General features: G+C 32.4%; 3 protein-coding genes and 5 pseudogenes across 3 annotated transcripts; 4 read left to right on the top strand and 4 right to left on the bottom strand.

The window, feature by feature from the left end:
• Positions 1-1,535: 1,535 nt before the first annotated feature.
• On the bottom strand, positions 1,536-3,237 carry NRPB12 (DNA directed RNA polymerase, 7 kDa subunit). The gene is made up of 3 exons (XM_047325712.2): positions 3,080-3,237; positions 2,861-2,953; positions 1,536-2,057 (listed from the first exon to the last, which is right to left on the bottom strand). The coding sequence occupies exons 1-3, from the start codon at positions 3,117-3,119 to the stop codon at positions 2,035-2,037; spliced, it is 156 nt and encodes a 51-aa protein (XP_047181668.1). The 5' UTR covers positions 3,120-3,237; the 3' UTR covers positions 1,536-2,034.
• A 793-nt stretch (positions 3,238-4,030) lies between these two features.
• LOC124848093 (putative GEM-like protein 8) lies at positions 4,031-5,363 on the top strand. Its single transcript, XM_088113962.1, has 4 exons — positions 4,031-4,280; positions 4,395-4,460; positions 4,551-4,825; positions 5,080-5,363. The coding sequence occupies exons 1-4, from the start codon at positions 4,154-4,156 to the stop codon at positions 5,269-5,271; spliced, it is 660 nt and encodes a 219-aa protein (XP_087970088.1). The 5' UTR covers positions 4,031-4,153; the 3' UTR covers positions 5,272-5,363.
• Positions 5,364-5,507: 144 nt separating this feature from the next.
• LOC124848094 (kunitz trypsin inhibitor 5) lies at positions 5,508-6,348 on the bottom strand. The gene has a single exon (XM_047325714.2). The coding sequence runs from the start codon at positions 6,270-6,272 to the stop codon at positions 5,679-5,681; it is 594 nt and encodes a 197-aa protein (XP_047181670.2). The 5' UTR covers positions 6,273-6,348; the 3' UTR covers positions 5,508-5,678.
• A 4,622-nt stretch (positions 6,349-10,970) lies between these two features.
• LOC124827467 (kunitz trypsin inhibitor 5 pseudogene) lies at positions 10,971-11,787 on the top strand (annotated as a pseudogene).
• A 1,996-nt stretch (positions 11,788-13,783) lies between these two features.
• LOC124827468 (kunitz trypsin inhibitor 5 pseudogene) lies at positions 13,784-14,554 on the bottom strand (annotated as a pseudogene).
• A 2,158-nt stretch (positions 14,555-16,712) lies between these two features.
• On the bottom strand, positions 16,713-17,365 carry LOC124827469 (miraculin pseudogene; annotated as a pseudogene).
• A 1,205-nt stretch (positions 17,366-18,570) lies between these two features.
• On the top strand, positions 18,571-19,200 carry LOC124827470 (miraculin pseudogene; annotated as a pseudogene).
• An 891-nt stretch (positions 19,201-20,091) lies between these two features.
• Positions 20,092-22,063, top strand: LOC124827472 (putative aspartic proteinase GIP2; annotated as a pseudogene).
• Positions 22,064-22,429: the final 366 nt, after the last annotated feature.

Genomic DNA, 22,429 nt, shown 5'->3' with positions numbered 1-22,429 from the left:
GCCTAACAAAAACAGTTAACATACGAAATATAGGTTTAAGCTATCGTTTTTCATATAATATTAAGTTTAACTATATAATCAGAAGTTATATGTATATGCTTTTATTGCGAAGGTATAGTTATATTTTAGCGGCATAAATGAAACTTTTGATTTTTTTTCCGAGATATAAATTATATTAAATTTATCAAATAAAAAATATTTATTGAATAGAAAATGAAACATGTATTATATGTATTATTAACATGATATTTGATAACAAAATTGAATAGTAAACAAAAAAATATTACAATAGGTTGTCTAATGGAAAAGTTTTCTATAGAGGGAAGAGGTGATCTAACTGACAAAAGGTGGGGAATTAATTGAACATCTCCATCTTTATTTACTATTTCTGTGGACTCCGAGAAAAAGCAAAAGTATATATAGCCTTTTAGTAAATTGGTAATGATGGTGTCATATATCAGTATTTCTGGTACATTCTACATTATTCAGAATATACCAAACTATATAAAAAATTTAAAGGTAAGATTCTGATGATTTTTTTATACTGTTTCTTTGATGAGTTTTTAAAAGTGTTAATGTTGATATATTGAAAATTTTAATATATTTAAAAATATTAAAATTAATATATATATATATATATATATATATATATATATATATATATATATATATATATATATATATATATATATATATATATATATATATATATATATATATATATATATATATATATATACGTGTGTGTGTGTACTTTAAAGGCACATCAGGCAAATAACATCATAAACTGATCATAGAATCAGATTCCAAAATTTAAAGTTTTTCTGACTGATTTCTTCCAAGTCCCTCCAACTGCAAACTTAATCAATTCTGCAAGTAAATGAGTCCATCTCATAATACATTAACTAATTTAGGTAAAACGTGGACCAAACACATGGTCAATTTTAATGTGAAACTCGTGATCGACTAATACAGAAACCAAATTAATCATGTATTCACTGATATAAGGATTAAACTAACCATTTATTCTATCATTAGCTTTGTTTTTAGGAACCATTAAATTATAAAAAAAATTTAACAAAAAACAAATTTTATTAAAAAAATATCTTAGCACATGATTTGTCAATTTTGGTTAAAAAAAGTCATGCAAACTGCATAGTTACATTTTTATTATACCCTTAATCTTTCAAAAAATATTTGAAAATTGAATATATGGAATCTTTCAAAGTGCAAGGAGGCATGCCACAGCAAGCATATTTCCTCAAAAATTAGTACGGCCCAGCTTTTTAAAAGCACTTGCAATCCAAAAAACAATCCACCTAATATGTAGATAGCCATCATGCAACATCGCATGCATCTTTTCATTCTATATTTCCCCTGTCCTTTGCTTTGCTTCTACCAGTAATTTCATTCAGATTATCTTCTTAAGCAGCACAGAAGGCATTATTAACTTATAAATGAATGATTGAAAAAAATTCTACCGGAGCAAGTTCCAATTCTTCTGTTCTTCAGCATCGCTCAGAGACTCAGCCATATGATATAATAGTGTACTTACTTACAAATACTTTGTTGATATAATCAAGAACGTCGAACAAATGATGTCATTAACAAGTTTACAACTGATCTGCTTTGGACATATTTCCAAAAACATCCCCAAAAAGCATAAAAAAATAGCATCTTAAGCAAACTATGATGATGGGTATTAAAACAAAAATGTAAACAAGAACATGAGACGACTAACCAAAGCATACACACAGTTGATCTATTTTGAGCAGCAAACTCTACAATAGAAACTTTTTCTAAACCATACTAGTGACAGTAGTAAAATTGCAAAAATAGTAACAATATATTCACATTTAAAAGTTTTCTTTTCTCGTTTTCTAAAACATCATCCAAATGCAAACTGTAGAATTACTCAGACCATCGTTGTATTATAAGTAGTTCTTGAATATCACAAGACCAAATAAAACACATGGTACATATGCAGCACATTTTCATCATGGCAATCACTTGCCAATGCCACAGCAGTTTTCTTCAGCGGGCCTCGTATTGGACAACTGCATAAAAAACACTATATCTTAAGTACAGTACGAAAAAACATGCAGCTAAAACGTGCAAAGTTTATATTAGTTATGATATTTTTATGCCAAGTCCAAGTAGTTCTTCCAATGGACTTGCCCAAACTTGTGTTTATCCATTAACAAATTATTCTTATGATGCTTCATACTCGTTAACACTGGAACTGAGCGAAAAAGGAGAAGAAAAAAAATGTTCACTTGAGTTGGAATATGCTACGTAGTACTTCCAATTCTTTGAGTTCGAATAAAATTAGCTTTATAAAATAGTCCAAACCACACTATACTACAATAAAATTCTCATAAAATAATCAATTACGTTTTGAAATTGTTTACAGAACAAGTGTTTTAGAAAAATCCAAAAAGGATAAAAAATCCGCTAATAGATGCTTTCTCAAAGTCTTTTTCCCCCTTTAAATGCTCTACTCAAGTGCTCAAAGAACAAAGTTATAAAAAAGAATAACGCTCAACACCTCTAAATATGCTCTGTGGCATAAAAAAATGTTTTCAAAACTTTAGTCTATACACTGTTAGAAGGACTAATACGAGAACCTAGAAACAGAGATACTTGTTTTAAAACAACACTGATCTCTAACAATTTCACTAACACATTATAAAAACACATAACCGAAAGAGAGATAATTTCCAAAGGCAACTATAATTACTGATTACTTCTATTGTTTTAATTAATATACATAAGTGAAAAAAACAAAAAAAGATAACTTTGCAGCCACAAACGAAACAGAGAGTATGTAGAATAGCGAGTTAACGAAATCAAAGCTTACTGCGACGAGTGCGCTTCTTGTAAAGGATACGGTAACCGCACTCGCGGCACTGTATAACGTCACCGGGCTTCAGCGTATTCTCCATGCCACAATCTGAAGCATACGCACACTTATAATCACAATGCATCCTCAAAACCCTAAACACACATTTATATTTGTAGAAAAGGAGAAAAATAGAAACTCAATTACGACAAAGAAAGATAAGATTAGAGAAGAAACCTCCGCAGATGTAGCTGACCGGTTCAGGCTGAGGATCCATTGATGATTCCGGCAAACTGAGAAAGAAGAACGTTCTAGGTTTAGGTTTGGCGGAACTGACGCGCACTCACAGAAGAAAATTGAACATGCTGAGTCTAAGCTTTTAGAGGGAAAGATTGGGCTTCATGTTCTTGGGCCCAAATTTGCTGGGTTTCTAGGAAAAAAATGACTTTTAAATTTTTCAATTAAATTATTGATTTTTAGATTGTATAACTTAAAAATTAATTATTAATTTTTGGATTGTATAATTAGAAAAATAAAATAAAAAACTAATGTGGTTGCATGAAGTAAACTATGGAGGTGAAATGATGAAATTGCCAAAATCGGAAACACTTCTATTTTCTTCTAATATGGATTGAAATTTTTAAGTTATACAATCTAAAAATAATGTATGGAATATTATTAAATAAATGTAATTTTATAGTTTATAACATTAAAAACTAAAATAAAAAAAATCATTATTACATAGGTTCTTAACTTCCAAGTTTAAAAGTAAACGAAGAAATATAAATAAATATATCATAATATTTACTTTTAAATTTTAGAGAAATAAAATAATAAAAAATATAAAATTAATGTAGTGTAAAATTATTATTAAATTCTATATAAATATATATGTATATTGATTAATTTGCAAGAGAGAAAATTGAGCTTTCTATTCTTCTATATTTCCAAATCAAATCAAGAAATAGTAGTCCATTCTAGAATAGTCAATGATGGCCACCCTTTGGTCAACTAACCATTAAATAGAAAATCAAATTCAAAACCAGTGTATACCAGCTTTCTTTGACTTGGAAAATATTCGAATCCACTTGCATATTCGGCTTAAATTTCAACCTAGTTAATATCCAGAAACAATGCATATTCTGTGAAAATCAAGACAAGAATTTGTCCAATATACCAAATTGTATTTTGATTATAATAATTGCTACGAAACTTGTAATACAAAGCTTCCCTTGAACAGCTGATAACAAGAATTGTAGCTAATAATACAATCTATCAGCATATTTTGAAGAATTCTGTTTCGAATATCAAATGTCTGAAATCACGATTATGAAGTCTTGTGCTACCTCTCCGGGGAGATCCATTACTTTTCCACATCTTGATGACAATTTACCACAAAATCAGATTTCTGTTGCTAGCTGTTCTTTCAACGACAAAGGTAAGAAAGAACCAGCACTTCATTCCTTGGTTTTATACTTTGTTCTCATCACTCGAATATACAAGACTAAACCAGTAACAGACTATAAAGGGAGTTTTTTTGTACCTTCTGCAGGTAAAGAGAATGACATGAAGGACACAGGAAAAAACAGCAGTTTTACATTTAGGATTCATGACCATGGTAATTCAAAGTTGAGAATCACACACATCAGAAAAAACTGATCAATTCTATTGAACATTAAATTAACTCAATATTAATGCATGACTGCAGTGAAAATGGGTCCTAATCTGTCTGAGATTCTGAAGGGGAAGTTGAGTTTGGGGGCAAGGATTATACAAGAAGGAGGAAGAGGGAACATCTTCAAGAATGTTTTTGGGATGCAAGAAAAAGAGCAATTGTTAAAGGCCTCTCAGTGTTATGTATATACCACAGCTGGTCCTATTGCAGGAGTTCTCTTTATCTCAACCCAAAAGGTTGCATTTTGCAGTGAAAGGCCAATAACCTTCAGTTCTGTGACAGGAGAGTTAGCCAAGGCACCATACAAGGTAGTCTTTCATACGAAAGAACCTAACTTTAAACTCAAATTAGTTAGTTATATGCAAGGTTTAAAAAACGACAGTGATGCAATTTATGCACAGCATCAAGGTTTTTGAGGATGGCTGTAATTGAAATTGTGTCTGCATGACTTTGTTTATCCAAAATTGCAACTAGAACTGCAATTTGAATCTTGTTTATATGTTTTTCACCTATTGCATTCTTCTGAATTCTGATGTCATCGTGCTTTTTATTATATATGCAGGTTTTGATTCCAATAGGTAGAATAAAAGAGGTCAATGGAAGCCAGAATGTGAATAATGTAGAACAGAAGTACATAGAGATAGTGACAGAGGAGGATTCTGAATTTTGGTTTTTGGGGTTCCTGCGGTACGAGAAAGCTCTTAAGAATCTGAACAAAGCCATTTCCATGTCCAATCATAACCTAAAGGAGTGAATGTTAGCATTCTATATTTTGTGAAGAACTTAGTTTTATTTTTCTGTTTTGGTTGATTAACAGCTGCTGATGACCAATTTGTATAGGCTTAAGGTATAAAAAACAATTGGGTTGAAGGAAGTATTAATCTTTGTATAGGTTTAAGGTAGCATTAAGGTCTAACTTTATATGACAATTTTGTACCATATGTGTGTTTGTTTCACAAGTTAACGGAATTCTCAACTTGGCACAAAAGATAAATAAGATGATAAAGGGGTTATGCATCATTGATCACCAAAATGTGAATCAAAGGAGTGCTTACACTTCAACCATAGCAGCATATGCCATTTATTATATTCATGTAAATGTCCTTCCCGGAAGAACCATCTAATCTGATTTGACTGGTTTTATTCATTCTGGTGGGAAAATTAAGCCCTCTTGAACTTAACCTTGAAGGATGGAACCTTATCACTGAGAGACAAATGCTTGTTTCCATCATCACCAACATATAAGCCAAGTTCCCTACACAAAGTCTGGCATTTACACACTGAGGGACAGAAAGAAATGACATAGTCTTTGTCAGCCTTCTCAATCTTGAACCAATTGACGACAGTGTCAATCCCTGGATTGCCTTCAACACCACCAGTGCTCAAAAACCACACCCCAGTTAACACCTTGAGGAGCTTCCACACAGGGGGTTTGTCACAGGAGGTGGTTGGCCCATAGGACTTGATGTTGAGATCAGTTGAAGTTAGAACAACACCACTTTTGGCATTGTATGGTGTGAAAGTAACTGGGGAGCCATTCAAGACTTCAAGCTTCTCTTGCACCACAAAGAGTGGGCATGTGGTGTTGCCACTGGTTGAAACAGTTAGACCACCGCCTTTGCCCCTCAAGACTGGGAGAATGTAGTACTTGACACCTGTTCTCAGTTTCTGGCCGGAGGTGTCAACCACCGGCTCAGGTGCTGCCACAGCAACACCCACCAAGAGAATGGAAAATGCTAAGAGTGAGGCCTTCATGTTTCTGAATGATGTAAGAATAGATTTGGTGTTTCTGTGTGTACTTGATGGATTGGGAAAGATTAGCCTCTATTTATAGGGGCTTAAAAGGGGACATCATGAGTTTTGTGTCTTTGGATCTCTATTATTTAGGATAAATGATATTTTAACAGACACAAATTCTTCATATTTATTTGATGTTATTTTTTGTAATTATTTTATTTTTTATAATATGTATGAAATAATTGTAATGTGTACTGTCTCGTTACTTATTATTCAATTTGCATAAGAATACTATTATTGAGACAAATGATTAGTTAGAGTAGTGGGATGTAGGCCATAGTACAGAGTTAGTATTATCTTAAAAGTGTAACACCTAAACTTTTACACATGCTTTATGTTTATTATTTTATTTTTCAATCTTTCTAATTTTTTACAAATATAAAATTAATTTTTTAATAATTAAAATATTTTTAAAAGTAAATTGTCAAATATTTTAGTCTAATTAAAAAAAAAATATAAAATGTGTGTAAAAATGTATTGATGTAAAAATAATAATACTCATACCTAAAGTTTTATATTAATGAAATTGCCTCTTATCGAAGTGAGGAGACGGTTCAATTAAGGCATCAACGTGTATAATTGTGTGTCTTTTTCGACAACCTTATGTTTTGGTAACGTGCCAATTGTTTTGCACATGTTTATCGGGAAGAACTGTAACGAGAGTCCAAAACCAAACTAGTTTTATTAAATAAAAGTCTAATTTATTTTTATTAAAATCATATTTATATATTATAATTAAATTTCAATAATTTATTACGTTGATTATTATTTATTATTATATTAATTTTTGTTATACTCCTTAAATACTATTATAATATAAACATAAACTCAAGTTTAAGAGTGATCTGATAAATCATTTTTATAAGATAATTTATTAATTTTTTTATTTTTGCTTTTGAGATTCAATCCAATCTGACTTGTTATTTGAGTCCTGCTTAATGTATCTAGCATTGGTAATTGGTGTATTTTCTGGTTTTGGTTTCTTATTTTGTGATGGAAAAGAACAGAAACACATGGAAAAAGCTTTTGCAGCTACTGAATGGAATTTAGAAAGAAGCCACCCACTGAGTGCGTTTACATTCAATGGCCGACATATAATTTTCGTTGACTTCCTCTTCTTTTCGATTTTTTCATAACTTTAATAGTTCTTTCTCATGATTTTTTAAATTTTATTTCACTATTTTTCAACTTACTTAATCTGATATTTTATTTTTTTAAATACATTAATAAGTTATTTCATTAACATGAATTACTAAGTGACGTCTTATAAATAATAAATACAATAACAAATGATCCCTATAAGTATGTCTATATATATATATATATAATAACTAATAACAAATAGTGAGTTATATATAACTATAACAATGTTGTTACTAAAAATATTATGTTAATTTATTTATTTTAAATAAAACTAAATAAAAATATTTAAAATAATGTCACAAAATTAAAGAAATTTATAAAGAATAACTATTACACTTTGTTTACGAGAATTCAAATATTCAAAACTCTTTCTTATTTAAATATTTATTTTTTAGCACATTTTAGTTTATGAAACATGGAAATATTCGAGATTTGAAGTATCTGCCTTGACTAAATTAAGAAGGACAATACTTTGATACTAATTTTCTTTTATCCCATTTGATCCTATCCTTTATTACATTAGTTTTTAGAATATAAAAGTTTATTTTTTGTTAAAATTATTTTATCTCTATAAATAGTTGTTAAATGGTAGTTATTAATATAAAATAACCTTTTTTCAATTAAGAAATCTAAATAAAGTTCATATTTTAATGTACACGAGATTGTCTTTCCTTCATATTTTAAAAAGAGTGTGTGAAGTATTTTGATATAGAAATTTTTTAAGAATATAAAAACAAGAAATGTAATACTATTTTTAAGAATATAAAAATTAAATTGGAGCTCTCTCACTTACATTTTTTTACTTAAAACGTGAATATTTAAAAGTAAAAAATAAAAAACTATAAATTGACCCTTGATGCTATCTTTAACACAATTTCTACAGTATTAACACATAAATGTCCTAATTACATAAGTTTTTAAAAATTAAAATCAGATTAAAACTAAAAAAACCCTTGAAAGAACAACTTACATTAAAAAAAACCAAATAATTAAATAAACCTATCTATATCTATTAGGTTGTGTTCGCATGAGGGGAAAACACTGTTGGAGAGAAATTGCGAGGAATTATTTGCGAGATTAATTTTGTTCGTTTTTGTTGATCTGCGAAGATTTGCAAAGATGGAAATGCGAAGATTTGCGAGATATCCTTATTTTAATCATCTCGCTTTCTTGCTCGGATTTGCGATGATTTACATGGAAATATCATACCTGTCATTGGTGATTTGTAAAATGCTACGAGAATATTAATACTTTAAAATGTTATTTGAGCTTTGAATTTGAAAACGAGAATGGGCTTGATGGAAGACGAAGAAGATGCTTGATGTTGAGGAGGTTGATAGATGAAGATGAAGAAAGCTTGAAGCAGGGGTTGAAGAAGAGTGTAGTCGTTCTTGATGATCGTATATTCGGTTCCACAAATCTTGTATCTGATTCCACTGCTTAGAACAATTTCCACACAGGTTGTATTCGGTTCTGGCCTTCTTTTATTCGGTTCCAAAGCTGAATATATATTATAAACAAAAACACTCAAACTGCTACTGCGTACGAAAATCAGAAATTGCGGAAATTCTTACGTGCGAAGCAGCCTATCCAACGGTTGAGTAGGCCATCAATGTCGTCGGAGAGGTCGACGACTTCCGAAACTGTCCAGCCCTTCTGGAAGCGGTAGCGGGTGGCGATGTTATCCTTGTAGAGGTCGGAGATTTTGGTGGAGACCTCGTGCAGGCCCCTGTTGTAGTCGACGAAGCCTTCTTTCGTTTCCTTGAATGCCTTATTCGATTTCTTCTTGCAGGAAATGGAATTCTTCAGTGAGTGCACACGGTGGTGCCAGCTAGTTGGAGACACTGAGTTGCGGTGGTGGCCATGGACTATGACATGGAGGGAGTGTAGGTGGAAGAATGGATTATGGATAACTGTTCTCACAAAAATTAGATATTTTTTTTTGTCATCTTCCTCCGAGAATTAGATGTTTGTTTTATCTTCTTCCTTTCATCTTCTCTTTACATTTTCACTTTCAGTATTAAAAAAATATTACAACTTGGTAGTAAAATATTAGAACTTGGTAATAAAATCATATTTTAGTAAATTATATTACAAAATATTATATTTAAAAATAAATTTATTTTAATAAATTACAATTTTTATACATTTTTAAAATTAATTTTAATTAATGTTAATTTTTTACTCTTTATAAATATTTTTACAATCAAATATAACATTAACAAATATCATTTTATATTATTTTAATAACTAGGGACATTTTGATAATCTTTAATTTCTACCCATTAAAATAATTTTTTAAATCTATCACATCAATCAAATCTTATAGTAATCCTCACAAACTTTACTTCCAAATCTACTCTCAATTACCCACAAATCCACTAAAAAACAACAAAAAAATATTCTCAAATTCATTCAAATCCATTCAAATCATCTCTCTCAAATCATCAACCCCAAATCACTACAAAACATTAGAGATTATCTCAATAAGAATAAGAATGTTACAATTATATATATATATATATATATATATATATATATATATATAAGAATGTGAAAGTCTGCCTCATCTATTTAGTGGGCTAGCCTTCAAACGTCTATAGAATGGTTTGGAAAGTTCCACATTACCTGTCTCAACCCTAAGTGTGATTAAACAACTTGATTTAATGTCTATTAATTTTAAGTTGACATTTAACGTTTTAAGATCTTCTACACTCAATGTGTAAAACTATACTATATTTAAATTGATATTATAACCAATAACACTTTTCATAATCAGTGGGGAAAAAGTAATCGCTTTGATTCATAGTTTTTTTTTTTTTAACAAAATTTGATTTATAAGATTAATTGACTAATATAATATTACGCTGTCAAAGTATACTACCCTTTGCGGATGCCAACTATCACTGGCTCCACTTTCCAGTATCTACAGTAAAGATAGAGGATTTAAAATTCAATTCTTTTTGTCTCAATTAATTGTTATTAATAATCTATTTGAAACAATTATTTAATAATACTATTGATAGAAATATTAAATAAAAACTTGCCCTATACATATGGATAAGTCTAGCCACGTCACAAGTTTGTTTGTGTATGAAAAAGGTAAAATAATCCATCTGTATCCAGTTCACAAAGAAGATACCGTTTGCTTGTTAATATAATGGCTGATAAGAAGTTTAGTATCTTAAGAACTTCATTAAATATGAGTGATAATATATATATATATATATATATATATATATATATATATATATATATATATATATATATATATATATATATATATATATATGAAAAAAAAATTAAAACTATGGGACGTATGTGAATCTATCCATTAAAATCTGAGTTTTTAAATGGAAACACAATCAAAATAATTAATATTAAGCCAGCAGTTTTCATGGTCAGAAAAATATCTTTGACCAATATGCATAGTTTATACATTCATAGATAAGGAACAATTATAAATTGATGGTTCTCAATTTCCATTTCTTCCATTCATTTCTGAAACACAAACTACATCAATCATTTGAAAACGATGAAGATCAAGCACGTAGCATTTCTCCTCGTCTTTGCCTTGATCTCTCAACCGCTACTTGGAGCTGGTGAATCTGTTCATGAGCCAGTGATTGATACATCAGGGAAGAAACTGAGAGCTGATGCAAATTACCATATCATCCCTGCTGTGCCCTTCACCATATGTGGCTTTGTTAGCTGTTTCACTGGTGGAGGCCTTGCACTTGGCAGCATCGATGATGAATCATGTCCTCTTGATGTTGTAGTTGAGAAAGCCGATGAAGGCCTACCACTGAAGTTCTTACCTTTCAACACTAAAAAGGGTGTCATTCGTGTCTCCACTGATTTGAACATATTTTTCTCCGATGCTGATGAAAGATGTCCACACCATTCCACTGTGTGGAGGCTTGGTGACTTTGATGCCTCTACTGGTCAGACATATGTGACCACTGGTGGTGTTGTCGGAAGCCCAAATCACCACACAATTCTGAATTGGTTCCAGATTCACAAGTACGAGGATGCTTATAAGCTGGTTTATTGTCCCGGTGTGTGCCCCTCTTGCCACCATTCGTGCAAGGATGTTGGAGTGTTTGTGGATGGGAATAGGAGAATGCATCTGGCACTCAGTGATGATCCCTTCAAAGTTAAGTTCAAAACAGCCTGATCAGCTCTTTCCATTCAAAACTCACAGTGAATGCTTGTGTTGATCATAATGATCCATGTATTAGATTCCTTTCTGAAAAATAAGTGAAGAACACATAATAAAAGATATGTATCTCCATCTCCAAGAAAATGCACAGAAAAACTACACATTTTGTTCTCAGTTTTTTTCCTCCTTTAATTTCTCTCTTTCTTTTAGTTTAGTCCCTAATTTTAGGAACGATGACTTGCATAATCTAATGGACATATCACTTCAACATTCATTTACCATCACACACTACAAATTAATAGCCCCACACGGATACGATACATGTATCAAATATAAAATAGGCTTAATTACCTACTTAGTCCCCATGTTAGGAGGTAATTTTCTGTTTAGTACCCGATTTTAAAAATGTAGGCATTTGGTACCTATGTTTTGAAATTTGTATCAATTCAATCCTATCCAGTTAACGGCGTTATAATTGATGCGAGAAATTAAGGACGTTAATGATAGCCTGGGTGGAATAGCTATCAAATGTTTGAATGCATCTTCATTAACGTCCTTAATTTCTCGCATCAATTATAACGCGTTAACTGGATAGGATTGAATTGATACAAATTTCAAAACATAGGTACCAAATGCTTACATTTTTAAAACCGGGTACTAAACAGAAAATTACCTCCTAACATGGGGACTAAGTAGGTAATTAAGCCTATAAAATAAGTATTTGATACACCGATGAATTTATTTTAAAAATAATAAAATACAATACATAATATATGCAAATTGAAAAATGTATAAAATTTCTAAAAATCATGAAAAACATCATTTTTATTATGTGAATACAAATTAAAATCAAGTTTATTAAAATTTGTATAGTGAAAGCTTTATAGCTTAACTGAATTTGGTCGATTTCCCGATAACTTGTCGATCAACCGATCTTTATAAGGATTGTTTGAATCGAATTTCGGTTGAGACCTACTTAATCGAGTTTTGATTGTGTTTGACTTGACCAAATTCGATCAATTTTTTTTGTTAGGAATGACTTAGCCGAATTCAATAGATTTTTGATTGGGACTGTCTCGACTATTTATGGTTGTTTATATTGAATTTTACTGATTTTCAACTAGTATTGATTCGGTCGAATTTTGCCAATTTCGATTGGGACCAACTTGACTAAGTTTTGATCATGGCTGTCTCAGCCGAATTCAGCAGGGGCCAACTCAGCCAAATTCGACCGATTTTCGGTTAGGACTAAATTGAACGAGTTTTGACTGGGACCGTTTGAACCGAATTTGTCTGATATTCAACACAGACCGACTCGGTCGAATTTTAGTTGAGACCAACTTGACTAAGGTTTTGTGGCTTTCTTGGTCTAATTCGGTTGATTTTAGGTTGGGATTGACACTCGACTGAGTTTTGATTGTGTCTTTCCCAGTCGAATTTGACCAAATTTCGACCTTGACGTATTTCGACATTTTGCCCGACTTGACCCGTCTCAACCTTTGGTCCAACCCAACTTATATCAATTTTTTATTTTTTTTATTTATGGGAGAACCTATATTATGAATGAAGTGAGTAAATACTACCTTTTTTAGTTTTTTAAATAAAAATTATTATATCTCAATTCTGAATTAGTGCAGTTTGGTTAAAAAATTATGCAATCCAGTTCAAAATTAGTGCAGTTTAAAAACATGTTAAAGGTTAAAGTATTTAGCAGTTCAGTTCACATTATAATAATTCATTGCAATTCAGTGTAGTACAGTTTGATAGAATAAAAAATAATTTAGTTCAGTTCGTCTAAATTAATTTTCAATTTAATTCATTAATTTTCAATTTAATTAAGTTGAACTAATTTTTAGTTCAATTTAGTAGTACAATTCCGTAAGGTTCATTTTCCCTATCCTTATATTATCAATTAGTATAGAAAGAATAATAATAATAAAAGGGACTGAATTTCATTAGTATATACCGTAACATTGAGACATAGCGCATTATGTAAATAAACCTGAAACAACTACACAACGATAAGATATTTCTTCTTTTTATTAAAACTTTTAACATAACATGCATGCAAATCTAACTTATGAAAAAACCTATAAGCACTGAATGAACTTGAATGCTATAAAGAAACTAAACACACTTATTGTTTGTGATTTATTTATTGAGCTTAATTTGATTTTGCAAGCTGGAACTTAACTTTGAATGGAACATCGCTGAGAGCCAAACGCCTATTGCCATTCTCATCCACAAAAACACCAACATCCTTGCACAAGTGTTTGGAAGAAAGGCACACACTGGGACAATAAACAATTTTATAAGCACCATCACACTTGTCAATTTTGAACCAGTTGCGTATGGTTCTCCTACCAGGGTTCCCCTTAGAGCCACCAGTGGTCACAACCCACTCTCCTTTAGAGCCACCAAAGTGGTCCAATTTCCACACCAGAGAATACTCATCACAACTAGTACGATCGGTGGAGAACACGATGTTCAAATCAGTGGACTCAAGAACAACACCTTCGTTGGTGTCAAAGGGTGAAAATGACAGTGGCAAGCCAAAAGATCTTTGCACAACCACAACGTCAAGAGGGCATGTCTCACCAATGTTGGCAAGTGAAAGGCCTTCAGCATTCAAACATTCGAACTTTCCACATCTTGTGAAGGTTCTCATAGCTGGAACAATGTAGTAACTCTGACCAACTTGGAGTTTCTTCCCTGATGTGTCAACTACTGGCTCTGCTGGTGCATCAGTTGCTCTGAGTGGTGGTTGTAAGCTTAGGGCAAAGAGAAGAACAAAAGCTAGCACTGTGTTCTTCATTACTGGTTTGCACATATATTATCAGGTACTTTGTATCTGGTTATACTGAGCGAGCATAATTATAAGAACATTAGTGTGAATTTATAGATAGCTTTAATTAGTTAATCATTAATTACTAGTTCTATCTTTGAATCCTTAGTATAGTATATATATATTATAGTGTTTGAACAATACAATTGGCCATGTTAAACCAATGTTCTTTGTGGAGATGGGTTTTTGTTTTGCATCTATCAGGAGTCATTTATGCATCTCTTTAGGTCATGATTCAACTCTTTGTAGAAATAGTTTTTGAAGAGTGATACGTTTTTGTTGATTCTATGGTCTTTTGGCTTATTCTATGGTATGTACGAAATGAATTTTGTCTATGTACGGAAAAGAATTCAGCATGATGGGGCTCAACATTTTCAAAACAGAAGCCCAGCTCAGCAAGATAATCGTATATATATAATATTACGCGGATATATATCACACAGATTTAGACACAGCAACAACTTGATTTCATAACAACTAGTACTATTAATATCTCCTAAAAGTAATACGGTCAGAAAACATTTTCAAATGTTCTGTTCTGATCAATAATAACAAAATTTAAGTACATAGTATTCTTCTACTCTTTAATAATTAAAATTTTAATAACATAAACATGAAATTTCAATTAAAAATAGTACCAAAAGCAATTATATATATATATATATATATATATATATATATATATATATATATATATATATATATATATATATAATAAAATGAAGTTAATTCATCGGTAATCATTAAAATCTTTCCGTAAATAAAATTATAGGTGATTTACCGATTATTAAAAATTCATTGATAAAATATTTGTCAAAAAATTACTAATGGATAGGAAAATCAATAGGTAAATATCAATGTCCAAAAATTTGTTAATAATTACGGGGATTAAAATTTATTTATAATTATCCATACATAAATATTTGTCCATAACATAACTACTGACGATTTTGATCATCATTAAAATTTATTGATAAAAATTATGATTTGTTTCTCATCTTTCTTTTCTTTTCTTTTTCCTTCTTTTCTCTACTTTCTCTTTCTCCTTTCTCTGTTGTCATTGTGTTTGTAGTCATCGTCGATTCTTTTTCTTTCTCTTTTCTTCCTCATCATCCTCTTCCTCTTTCGTTGTTGGCCATTGCTGCTTCTATTGTTGTATTGTTGCCTCCACAGTTGTCACCTTTATTGCTATTGCCACCACCTCATCTTCCTACTTCTCGTTCTCCTCTTTCTCTTTCTCCTATTTTTCCTCGTATTTTTTTTGTTTTCTTTTTTCTCATTCACTTCCAAATAATTTTATCATATTTGACAAAAATTTAATTATCGATAAATTTATTAAATAAATTTAAAAAAATTTAATTACCAAAAATTTATTATTGATGAATTCTAAAAATAATAATTATCTAAACTTTGATTGATAAATTTTACCGTGATAAGGTCAGAATGGAAAACAGTAACTTTGACTCTCATTTAAGAGACTGCTTTAATATCAAAATAAATTAAATAGAAGACTCCAACAAGTGTTTACATATACTTATACTTATACTTTTACCGTGATATGTTCAAAGCTGAAAACATAAACTTTGACTCTCATTTAAGACAATGCTTTACAATCAAAACAAATTAAATCTATATAACTAATAGTTGCTTATGTAGACTCCAAAAAGTGTTTACATATACTCGAGAGATGTTCAACTTTTGGTATATGTTATTATTTCAATTTAAAAACACAATAAATGACAACAGAAAGAAACTAATCAGATCCTAAACATGAGATAGGAAGAAACTTGCCATATTCTGACGTGTAATTGTAAGCACAAAACAATACAAATGGATGACATTTCATTTTATGATTATTGTATCTTGCAGCGTAGGATTTCTTACTTTCCATAAATATATTTCTGTGACTGGTCACGTCTGTTCTTCCGTGTAACTCTCATATATATCTCCATTAAGCATGGGTTTTGAATACATTATTCAACTTTTTATTCTCCCTTAATTTGATGTTCTTGAATACTAAAGTGTCTATCCACTTTTCCAAATTTCAATTCCTATCCTATATAGATGACAAAACGAGACAAATTCAGAAATATAAACCATTTACTGCCACAAAATTTATTCTATAAACTTAAAGATATAAGAGTGAAGATATTTCTTCATTTTATTAACTTCTTTTAACATAACATGATTTCACAATTAACTTGATAAACACTGAATTAAAATAAAACACACTTATTAGTTTCTCAGACATTAATTTGTTCAGGAGAGCTGAAACTTGACTTTGAATGGAACATCGCTTAGAGCCAAACGCTTATAGCCATTTTCATCCACAAAGATGCCAACATCCTTGCACAAGTGCTTGGAAGAAGGGAACAGAGTTGGACAATAGACAATTTTATAAGCACCTTCAAACTTCTCAATCTTGAACCAGTTTCGTATGGTTCCCCAACCAGGGTTTCCGACAGAGCCACCTGTGGTCACAAACCACTGTCTTTTAGCAACATCAAAGTGGTCCAGTTTCCACACTGTCGAATACTCAGCACAACTGGTATGATCGGTGGAGAACATGATGTTCAAATCAGTGGACACCCGAACAACACCTTTCTTAGGGTTAACGGGTGAGAATGACAATGGCAAGCCACGAGATCCTCTCACAAGCACCACATCAAGAGGGCATGATTCACCAATGCTGGCAAGTGAAAGGCCTCCACTATTCATGCATCTTCCGTATCCTCCGCATCTTGTTGAGGGCACAGCCGGAACAATGTAATAACTGAGACCAACTCGGAGCTTTTTCCCTGATGTGTCAACCACTTGCTCAGGTGATGCATCTGCTGCTCCAAGTAATGGTTGAGAGCTCAAGGCAAAGAGAAGCACAAATGCTATCAGTATGTTCTTCATTATTGATTTGTGTGTAATTCAGGTTATTTTGGTTAATGATGGATGGACCATACTGGAGATGCGAAGTCTGAATTTATAGATTTCTTCGTTTAATATTAATTCCACCTTTTGGATTCCTTGTAGTTAGTACCTTTGAAATAGTATATATTTTCTTTAAATAATTGAACAATACCATTGGCCATATCAAGTTGATAATTAATTGATCTAAAATCATGTAGCCATGGCATCTATATATCGGTTAATATGTGTAAAAATGGTTGACATTAATGTTCTTTGTGGTCTTAGGATTTTATTTACAGCTAAATGGAAGCCATTTTGCGTCTCTCTAGGTGATGGATAGGATTTGCTGAACGATAAATGTCTTCTTACTGATTCTATGGTCTGTTCGCTCATGTTGTTCATGACTAGATTAGTTGACTTTTTCAAAAGGAGTAGGTAGCCCAATCTGTGTGTTAATGTTTAGAGATATAGTTCCACGGGTATTCTGAAAGAGATAAGAAGAAAATTTGAGATAAGATGTAATAATGCTATGAGTAAATAATATTTGAGAAAATATTAAATATCACTATATGGTATCTCATAACATAATTGTTTACGCACTTTTAAATTCTCGAGTTTCGAGGCTGTCAGTAATAAAAGAAGAAACAAGTCTATAGGAAATATGTAGTTTTCTTCAAAAACAATGTGATATTTAGCCATATACAGTGAAAAAACAAAGTTCAGGGCTCCGTGAATGTTCAAAAACAGAAGTCCATCTAAGAAACAAGCTCATTGATGCTGACTAACCGCGTTTATATTCCTCAGAGATTTAGACAAAGCAACCAGATTTGATAGCAAAACATTGGATGCTATTGAATGTTACAATTACTACAAAACAATCTCCTGGAATGGAATACTGGCAGAAGATTGGAGAAAGCAGAAACATATGAAAGCAGGCCATGGCTTAAACAGGATTCGACTTACCCGCAAAAAATATTCAAATAACAGAACCTAAACATAAATTTGCGATGTTTTTTTTAGTGAATTTCTTATGTTGATGGGTCCAACAGTATTAAGCAAATAAAGGAGTTTAGTAATATAAATGTGGATGTTTATCCTGAATCCCATGGATAAGAAGCAGACTATAAATTGATGCAAACCATCTTCCTAAACTCCATCCATCAGCCAATATACAAATTACTCAAACCAATTCAAAATAAACAGTGATGAAGACAGCATTGTTCGCTTTTGTCCTTCTCTTTGCCCTGGTCTCACAACCACTTCTGGGAGCAGCCGAAGCTTCACCTGATGAAGTAGTTGACACAGTAGGAAAGCTTCTACGTGCTGGCGTCAACTATAATATTCTTCTGTCCATGCCCTACACAAATAGTAGAAATCCAAAAGGCCTTGGCCTCTCAAAGATCGGTAAATCATGCCCACTGGATGTAGTGGTTGTGGACAGATATCATAGTTTGCCACTAAGGTTTATACCTGTTAACCCCAAAAAGGGTGTTATTCGTGTCTCCACTGACCTAAACATCATGTTCCCTCCTAACATCACTTGCCCTCACCATTCAACGGTGTGGAAGCTTGAGAGTTTTAAGGTTTCTAAGGGACGCTCACTCTCGTTGGTGTCAACCGGTGGTGTTAAGGGCAACCCTGGTCGGGAAACCATTGGAAATTGGTTCAAGATTGAGAAGTACGGTGGTGCTTATAAACTGGTCTATTGTCCGAGCGTGTGCCCTTATTGCAAGCATGTTGTGTGTGAGAATGTTGGGATGTTTGTTGATGAGAAAGGGAATCACCGTTTGGCTCTAAGTGCTGTTCCATTCCAAGTTAAATTCCTCAAGGCCTAACCATAGTACCTCTTGTTGTGCATGAACAACTAAATGTTTAACTCTTTCTGATAATAAGGTGTTCGTTCCATGTTAATTTGTGAGGATACCCTAATTATAGGTGAAATCCTTGTTATGAAATAAATAAGTACTCAAATAAATGGACAATTGTTTTCTTCTAATCTGTATGTTATTTTACTAGTGTATATGACCATTTCCAAACACAGAATAGCCACGCCTTTAATTACAATCCAAAAATGCTTTATTACCACTGTGCATAATTCTTCACTAGGATGATCCTGTGACTGTGTTGATTATTGATCACATCAAAACCATTCATTCCATTCACAATTCACAAGTTATATCTTTGTCCTCCATTGATTTTCATTCAACAATTTTCTACACGGCGCTTGATATTAAATAGTACAAAATTTATAAACATAAGAAGGAAAGTTATTAAGAAAATTCATGTATAGTAAAGATGAGTAACAGTACATTTGTTTATTAATTAATTATTAAAGAAGAGACTATATATATTAATTAATGGTATCCCTGCAGGAACAGGAAGAGGGAGTATGATTAATATTCCTATCCTCCTAATGGCAAGGGGTTTATGGTAAGAAAAGTTTGAGGTATTTGTTCATTAATATTTTTTGTTACATTGAACACTTATGAAAGTAAAACATCTTGTTATAGAAGAGGAGCATGGTATTGGATCTAATTCGTGAATAGGATTTTTGTTTATGTGCAGAGTTACTTTTTGTCTTTTAGATGTGTCTAAGATAGGTATGTCTTCCCTTATTAGCTTAAAATAATTTAGAAATGAGAAAACTAACTATAAAAATGAAAACAAAGATAAAACTTGAAAGGCAGAAAACGCATCAAATCTTAATCAATCATAGTTTTGGGATTTGAAAGGAAAATTACAATGCAAAACTAAATAGAGTGGTGATACTCAGGTTGGATTGTTTGTGGGGCTAGATAAAATTAATAATAAAAAGGAAAGAACAACCTAAAAGAACCTGTAAAAAACTTGCATGTCAACAGTAAACCTGTGTGTATTTTAAGAAAGAATGGTTGTGATTGGGAAGTGTTGAGATGACTGTCTTCATTTGTGTTTGCGTAAGGATCATCTTATCAAATGTCTTCCATGATGTTGTTTTCCACTTTCACAACATGAATTCCAATTATTTTAACGAGGGAGCTTTCTATCAAACCTTCATATGAGATCTCCACATGATTCCATTCTTTTTCTAAAGACACTTCTTCCACTTTTCATCTTCCTCATTCTCCTTTTCTTTCTCTTTTTTTTTATCATGTAGAACATCCATATTTTTGTAGGATTTTCTTAATTAGGTTCTCGTATTGTAAAATCTCTCAATTAGGTCCTTAAATGTGAAAAATTGGATCAATTTAGGGTTTGCCGTTATCTTGGGTGGACGACGTTAACAATTGTTGTGAAAACTCCGGAAATGGACCCCTTCCTCGATTTCGATTACTCAGACTCCTTCCCCGACAACAACTCCTGAAACGACAGTGTCGTTCCAGTTCACCTCTCTACCATGGCTTCCTCTTCCCTCCTTCTCCCACTCTCTCTCACCCTTCTCTACCTTCTCTCTGCTCCCTCCTCTGTCTACAAGTCTTCTCTCGCCCTCCCCGTTATCAAAGACCACTCCACGCACCAATACTTAACCACCCTTTCTTATGGCACCCCTGTTGAAGAGGCTAACTTTGTGCTTGATCTCGGCGGCTCCTCCCTCTAGGTTGATTGTGCTTCCCGAACCGCCTCATCTGCATCTCTTGCCATTATTTCCACCGTTCTGTTTGCTACCTCACCGCCAAGGGTCTTGAAATCGAGACTCACAGGTGGCTCTCCAGCCTCGCTAACCCTGTGGATCAAGACCAAGTGTGTCAGATTCCTGCCGAGAACACCATCACTAGGAAAAGGGTCACCGAAGGAGAGCTTGTGGAAGACCTCTTTGGACCCTCTCACCAGTTTCTCTTCACCTGCGCACCCACCCTTCTCTTGAACGGTTTGGCCACCGGGGCTAAAGGCATGGTGGGTCTCGACAGATCTCGCACCTCATTCTCGTCTCAGGTTTTTCACTCTGTTGGAACCCAGAGAAAAATCTCTCTCTGTCTCTCCCCATCTTCTGGAGTTGTTCAATTTGGGAACATGACCCAGGAATCTCAGCCCGGCTCCGAAATCCTCAAATTTCTCACCTTCACCCCTCTGCTCACCAACCCAGACCAGAACCATCCTTCCATCAATCATTTTATTTCAATAAAATTTAATTTTTAAATAAAACAAATCTAACTCAGATCACCATCAGTAAAATCTTCTAATGTCACCAACATTTTTTAACGCCCGTGCATCCGAGATAATGGTAAGCCCTAAATTGATTTAATTTTTCATATTTAAGAACCTAATTAAGACATTTTATAATATGAGGATCTAATTGAAAAAACCCTGCAAAAATAGGGATGTTCTACATGAGTAAACCTTTTTTTTCTTCTACTTTCTCGTCCTCCTTTTTCTCTGCCGTGGCTGTGTCTACCATCACTGTCGATAGTTCTTTTCCTTCTCCTTTTCTTCCTCATTGTCCTCCTTCTCCTTTTCTTCGTTGTTGGCTGCTGCTGTCTCTATTGTTGTCATTATCGCCTCCACAACTATTAGTGTTGATGTTGCCATTGTCACCTCTATTGTTATCGCTATCACCCTCTTCTTACTTGTCCTTTTCCTCCCTCTCTTCCTCTTCCTCCAACTTCTTCTTTCTTTCTTACCTTCTTCTCGATCGCAACCAATTAACTTCACCAGATTTGACAGAAAAATTAGTCCACGTTTTACTGACAAATTTATTGAGAGAATTGTGGATGAATTTTAGTAAAATGCAATTACTAACATATTTATAAATGAATTTCATAAAATTTGAATTATCGATGAATTAATTAGTTAGTTTTCAAAAAATTTAATTACCAACAGATTAAAAAAATTTATTAATTACAAATTCTGAAAAAATATCATCCATAAATTTATTGATGGATTTTACCATGATATGAAAGTTGAAAATGGAAACTTTGATTCTGATTTAAGAGAACACTTTACAATGAAAACAAATTATGAAAGAAACCGAAACTTAAATTGCGCCAAACTCTTAACCAAAGGTTGAAGTTCGGTTATAATCTCGCCGGTTCGAAATCCGGTTAAAGCCTGACACCAAACTCTCGGTTAACATTTGTAACTCATAAC

This window comes from Vigna umbellata, chromosome 4 (assembly GCF_029865625.1).
Source record: "Vigna umbellata cultivar VRB3 chromosome 4, Vumbellata_1.0, whole genome shotgun sequence".
Taxonomy (NCBI): domain Eukaryota; kingdom Viridiplantae; phylum Streptophyta; class Magnoliopsida; order Fabales; family Fabaceae; genus Vigna; species Vigna umbellata.
The sequence above is the reverse complement of the archived record's forward strand: the minus strand, read 5'-3'. Positions and strand labels throughout refer to the sequence as shown.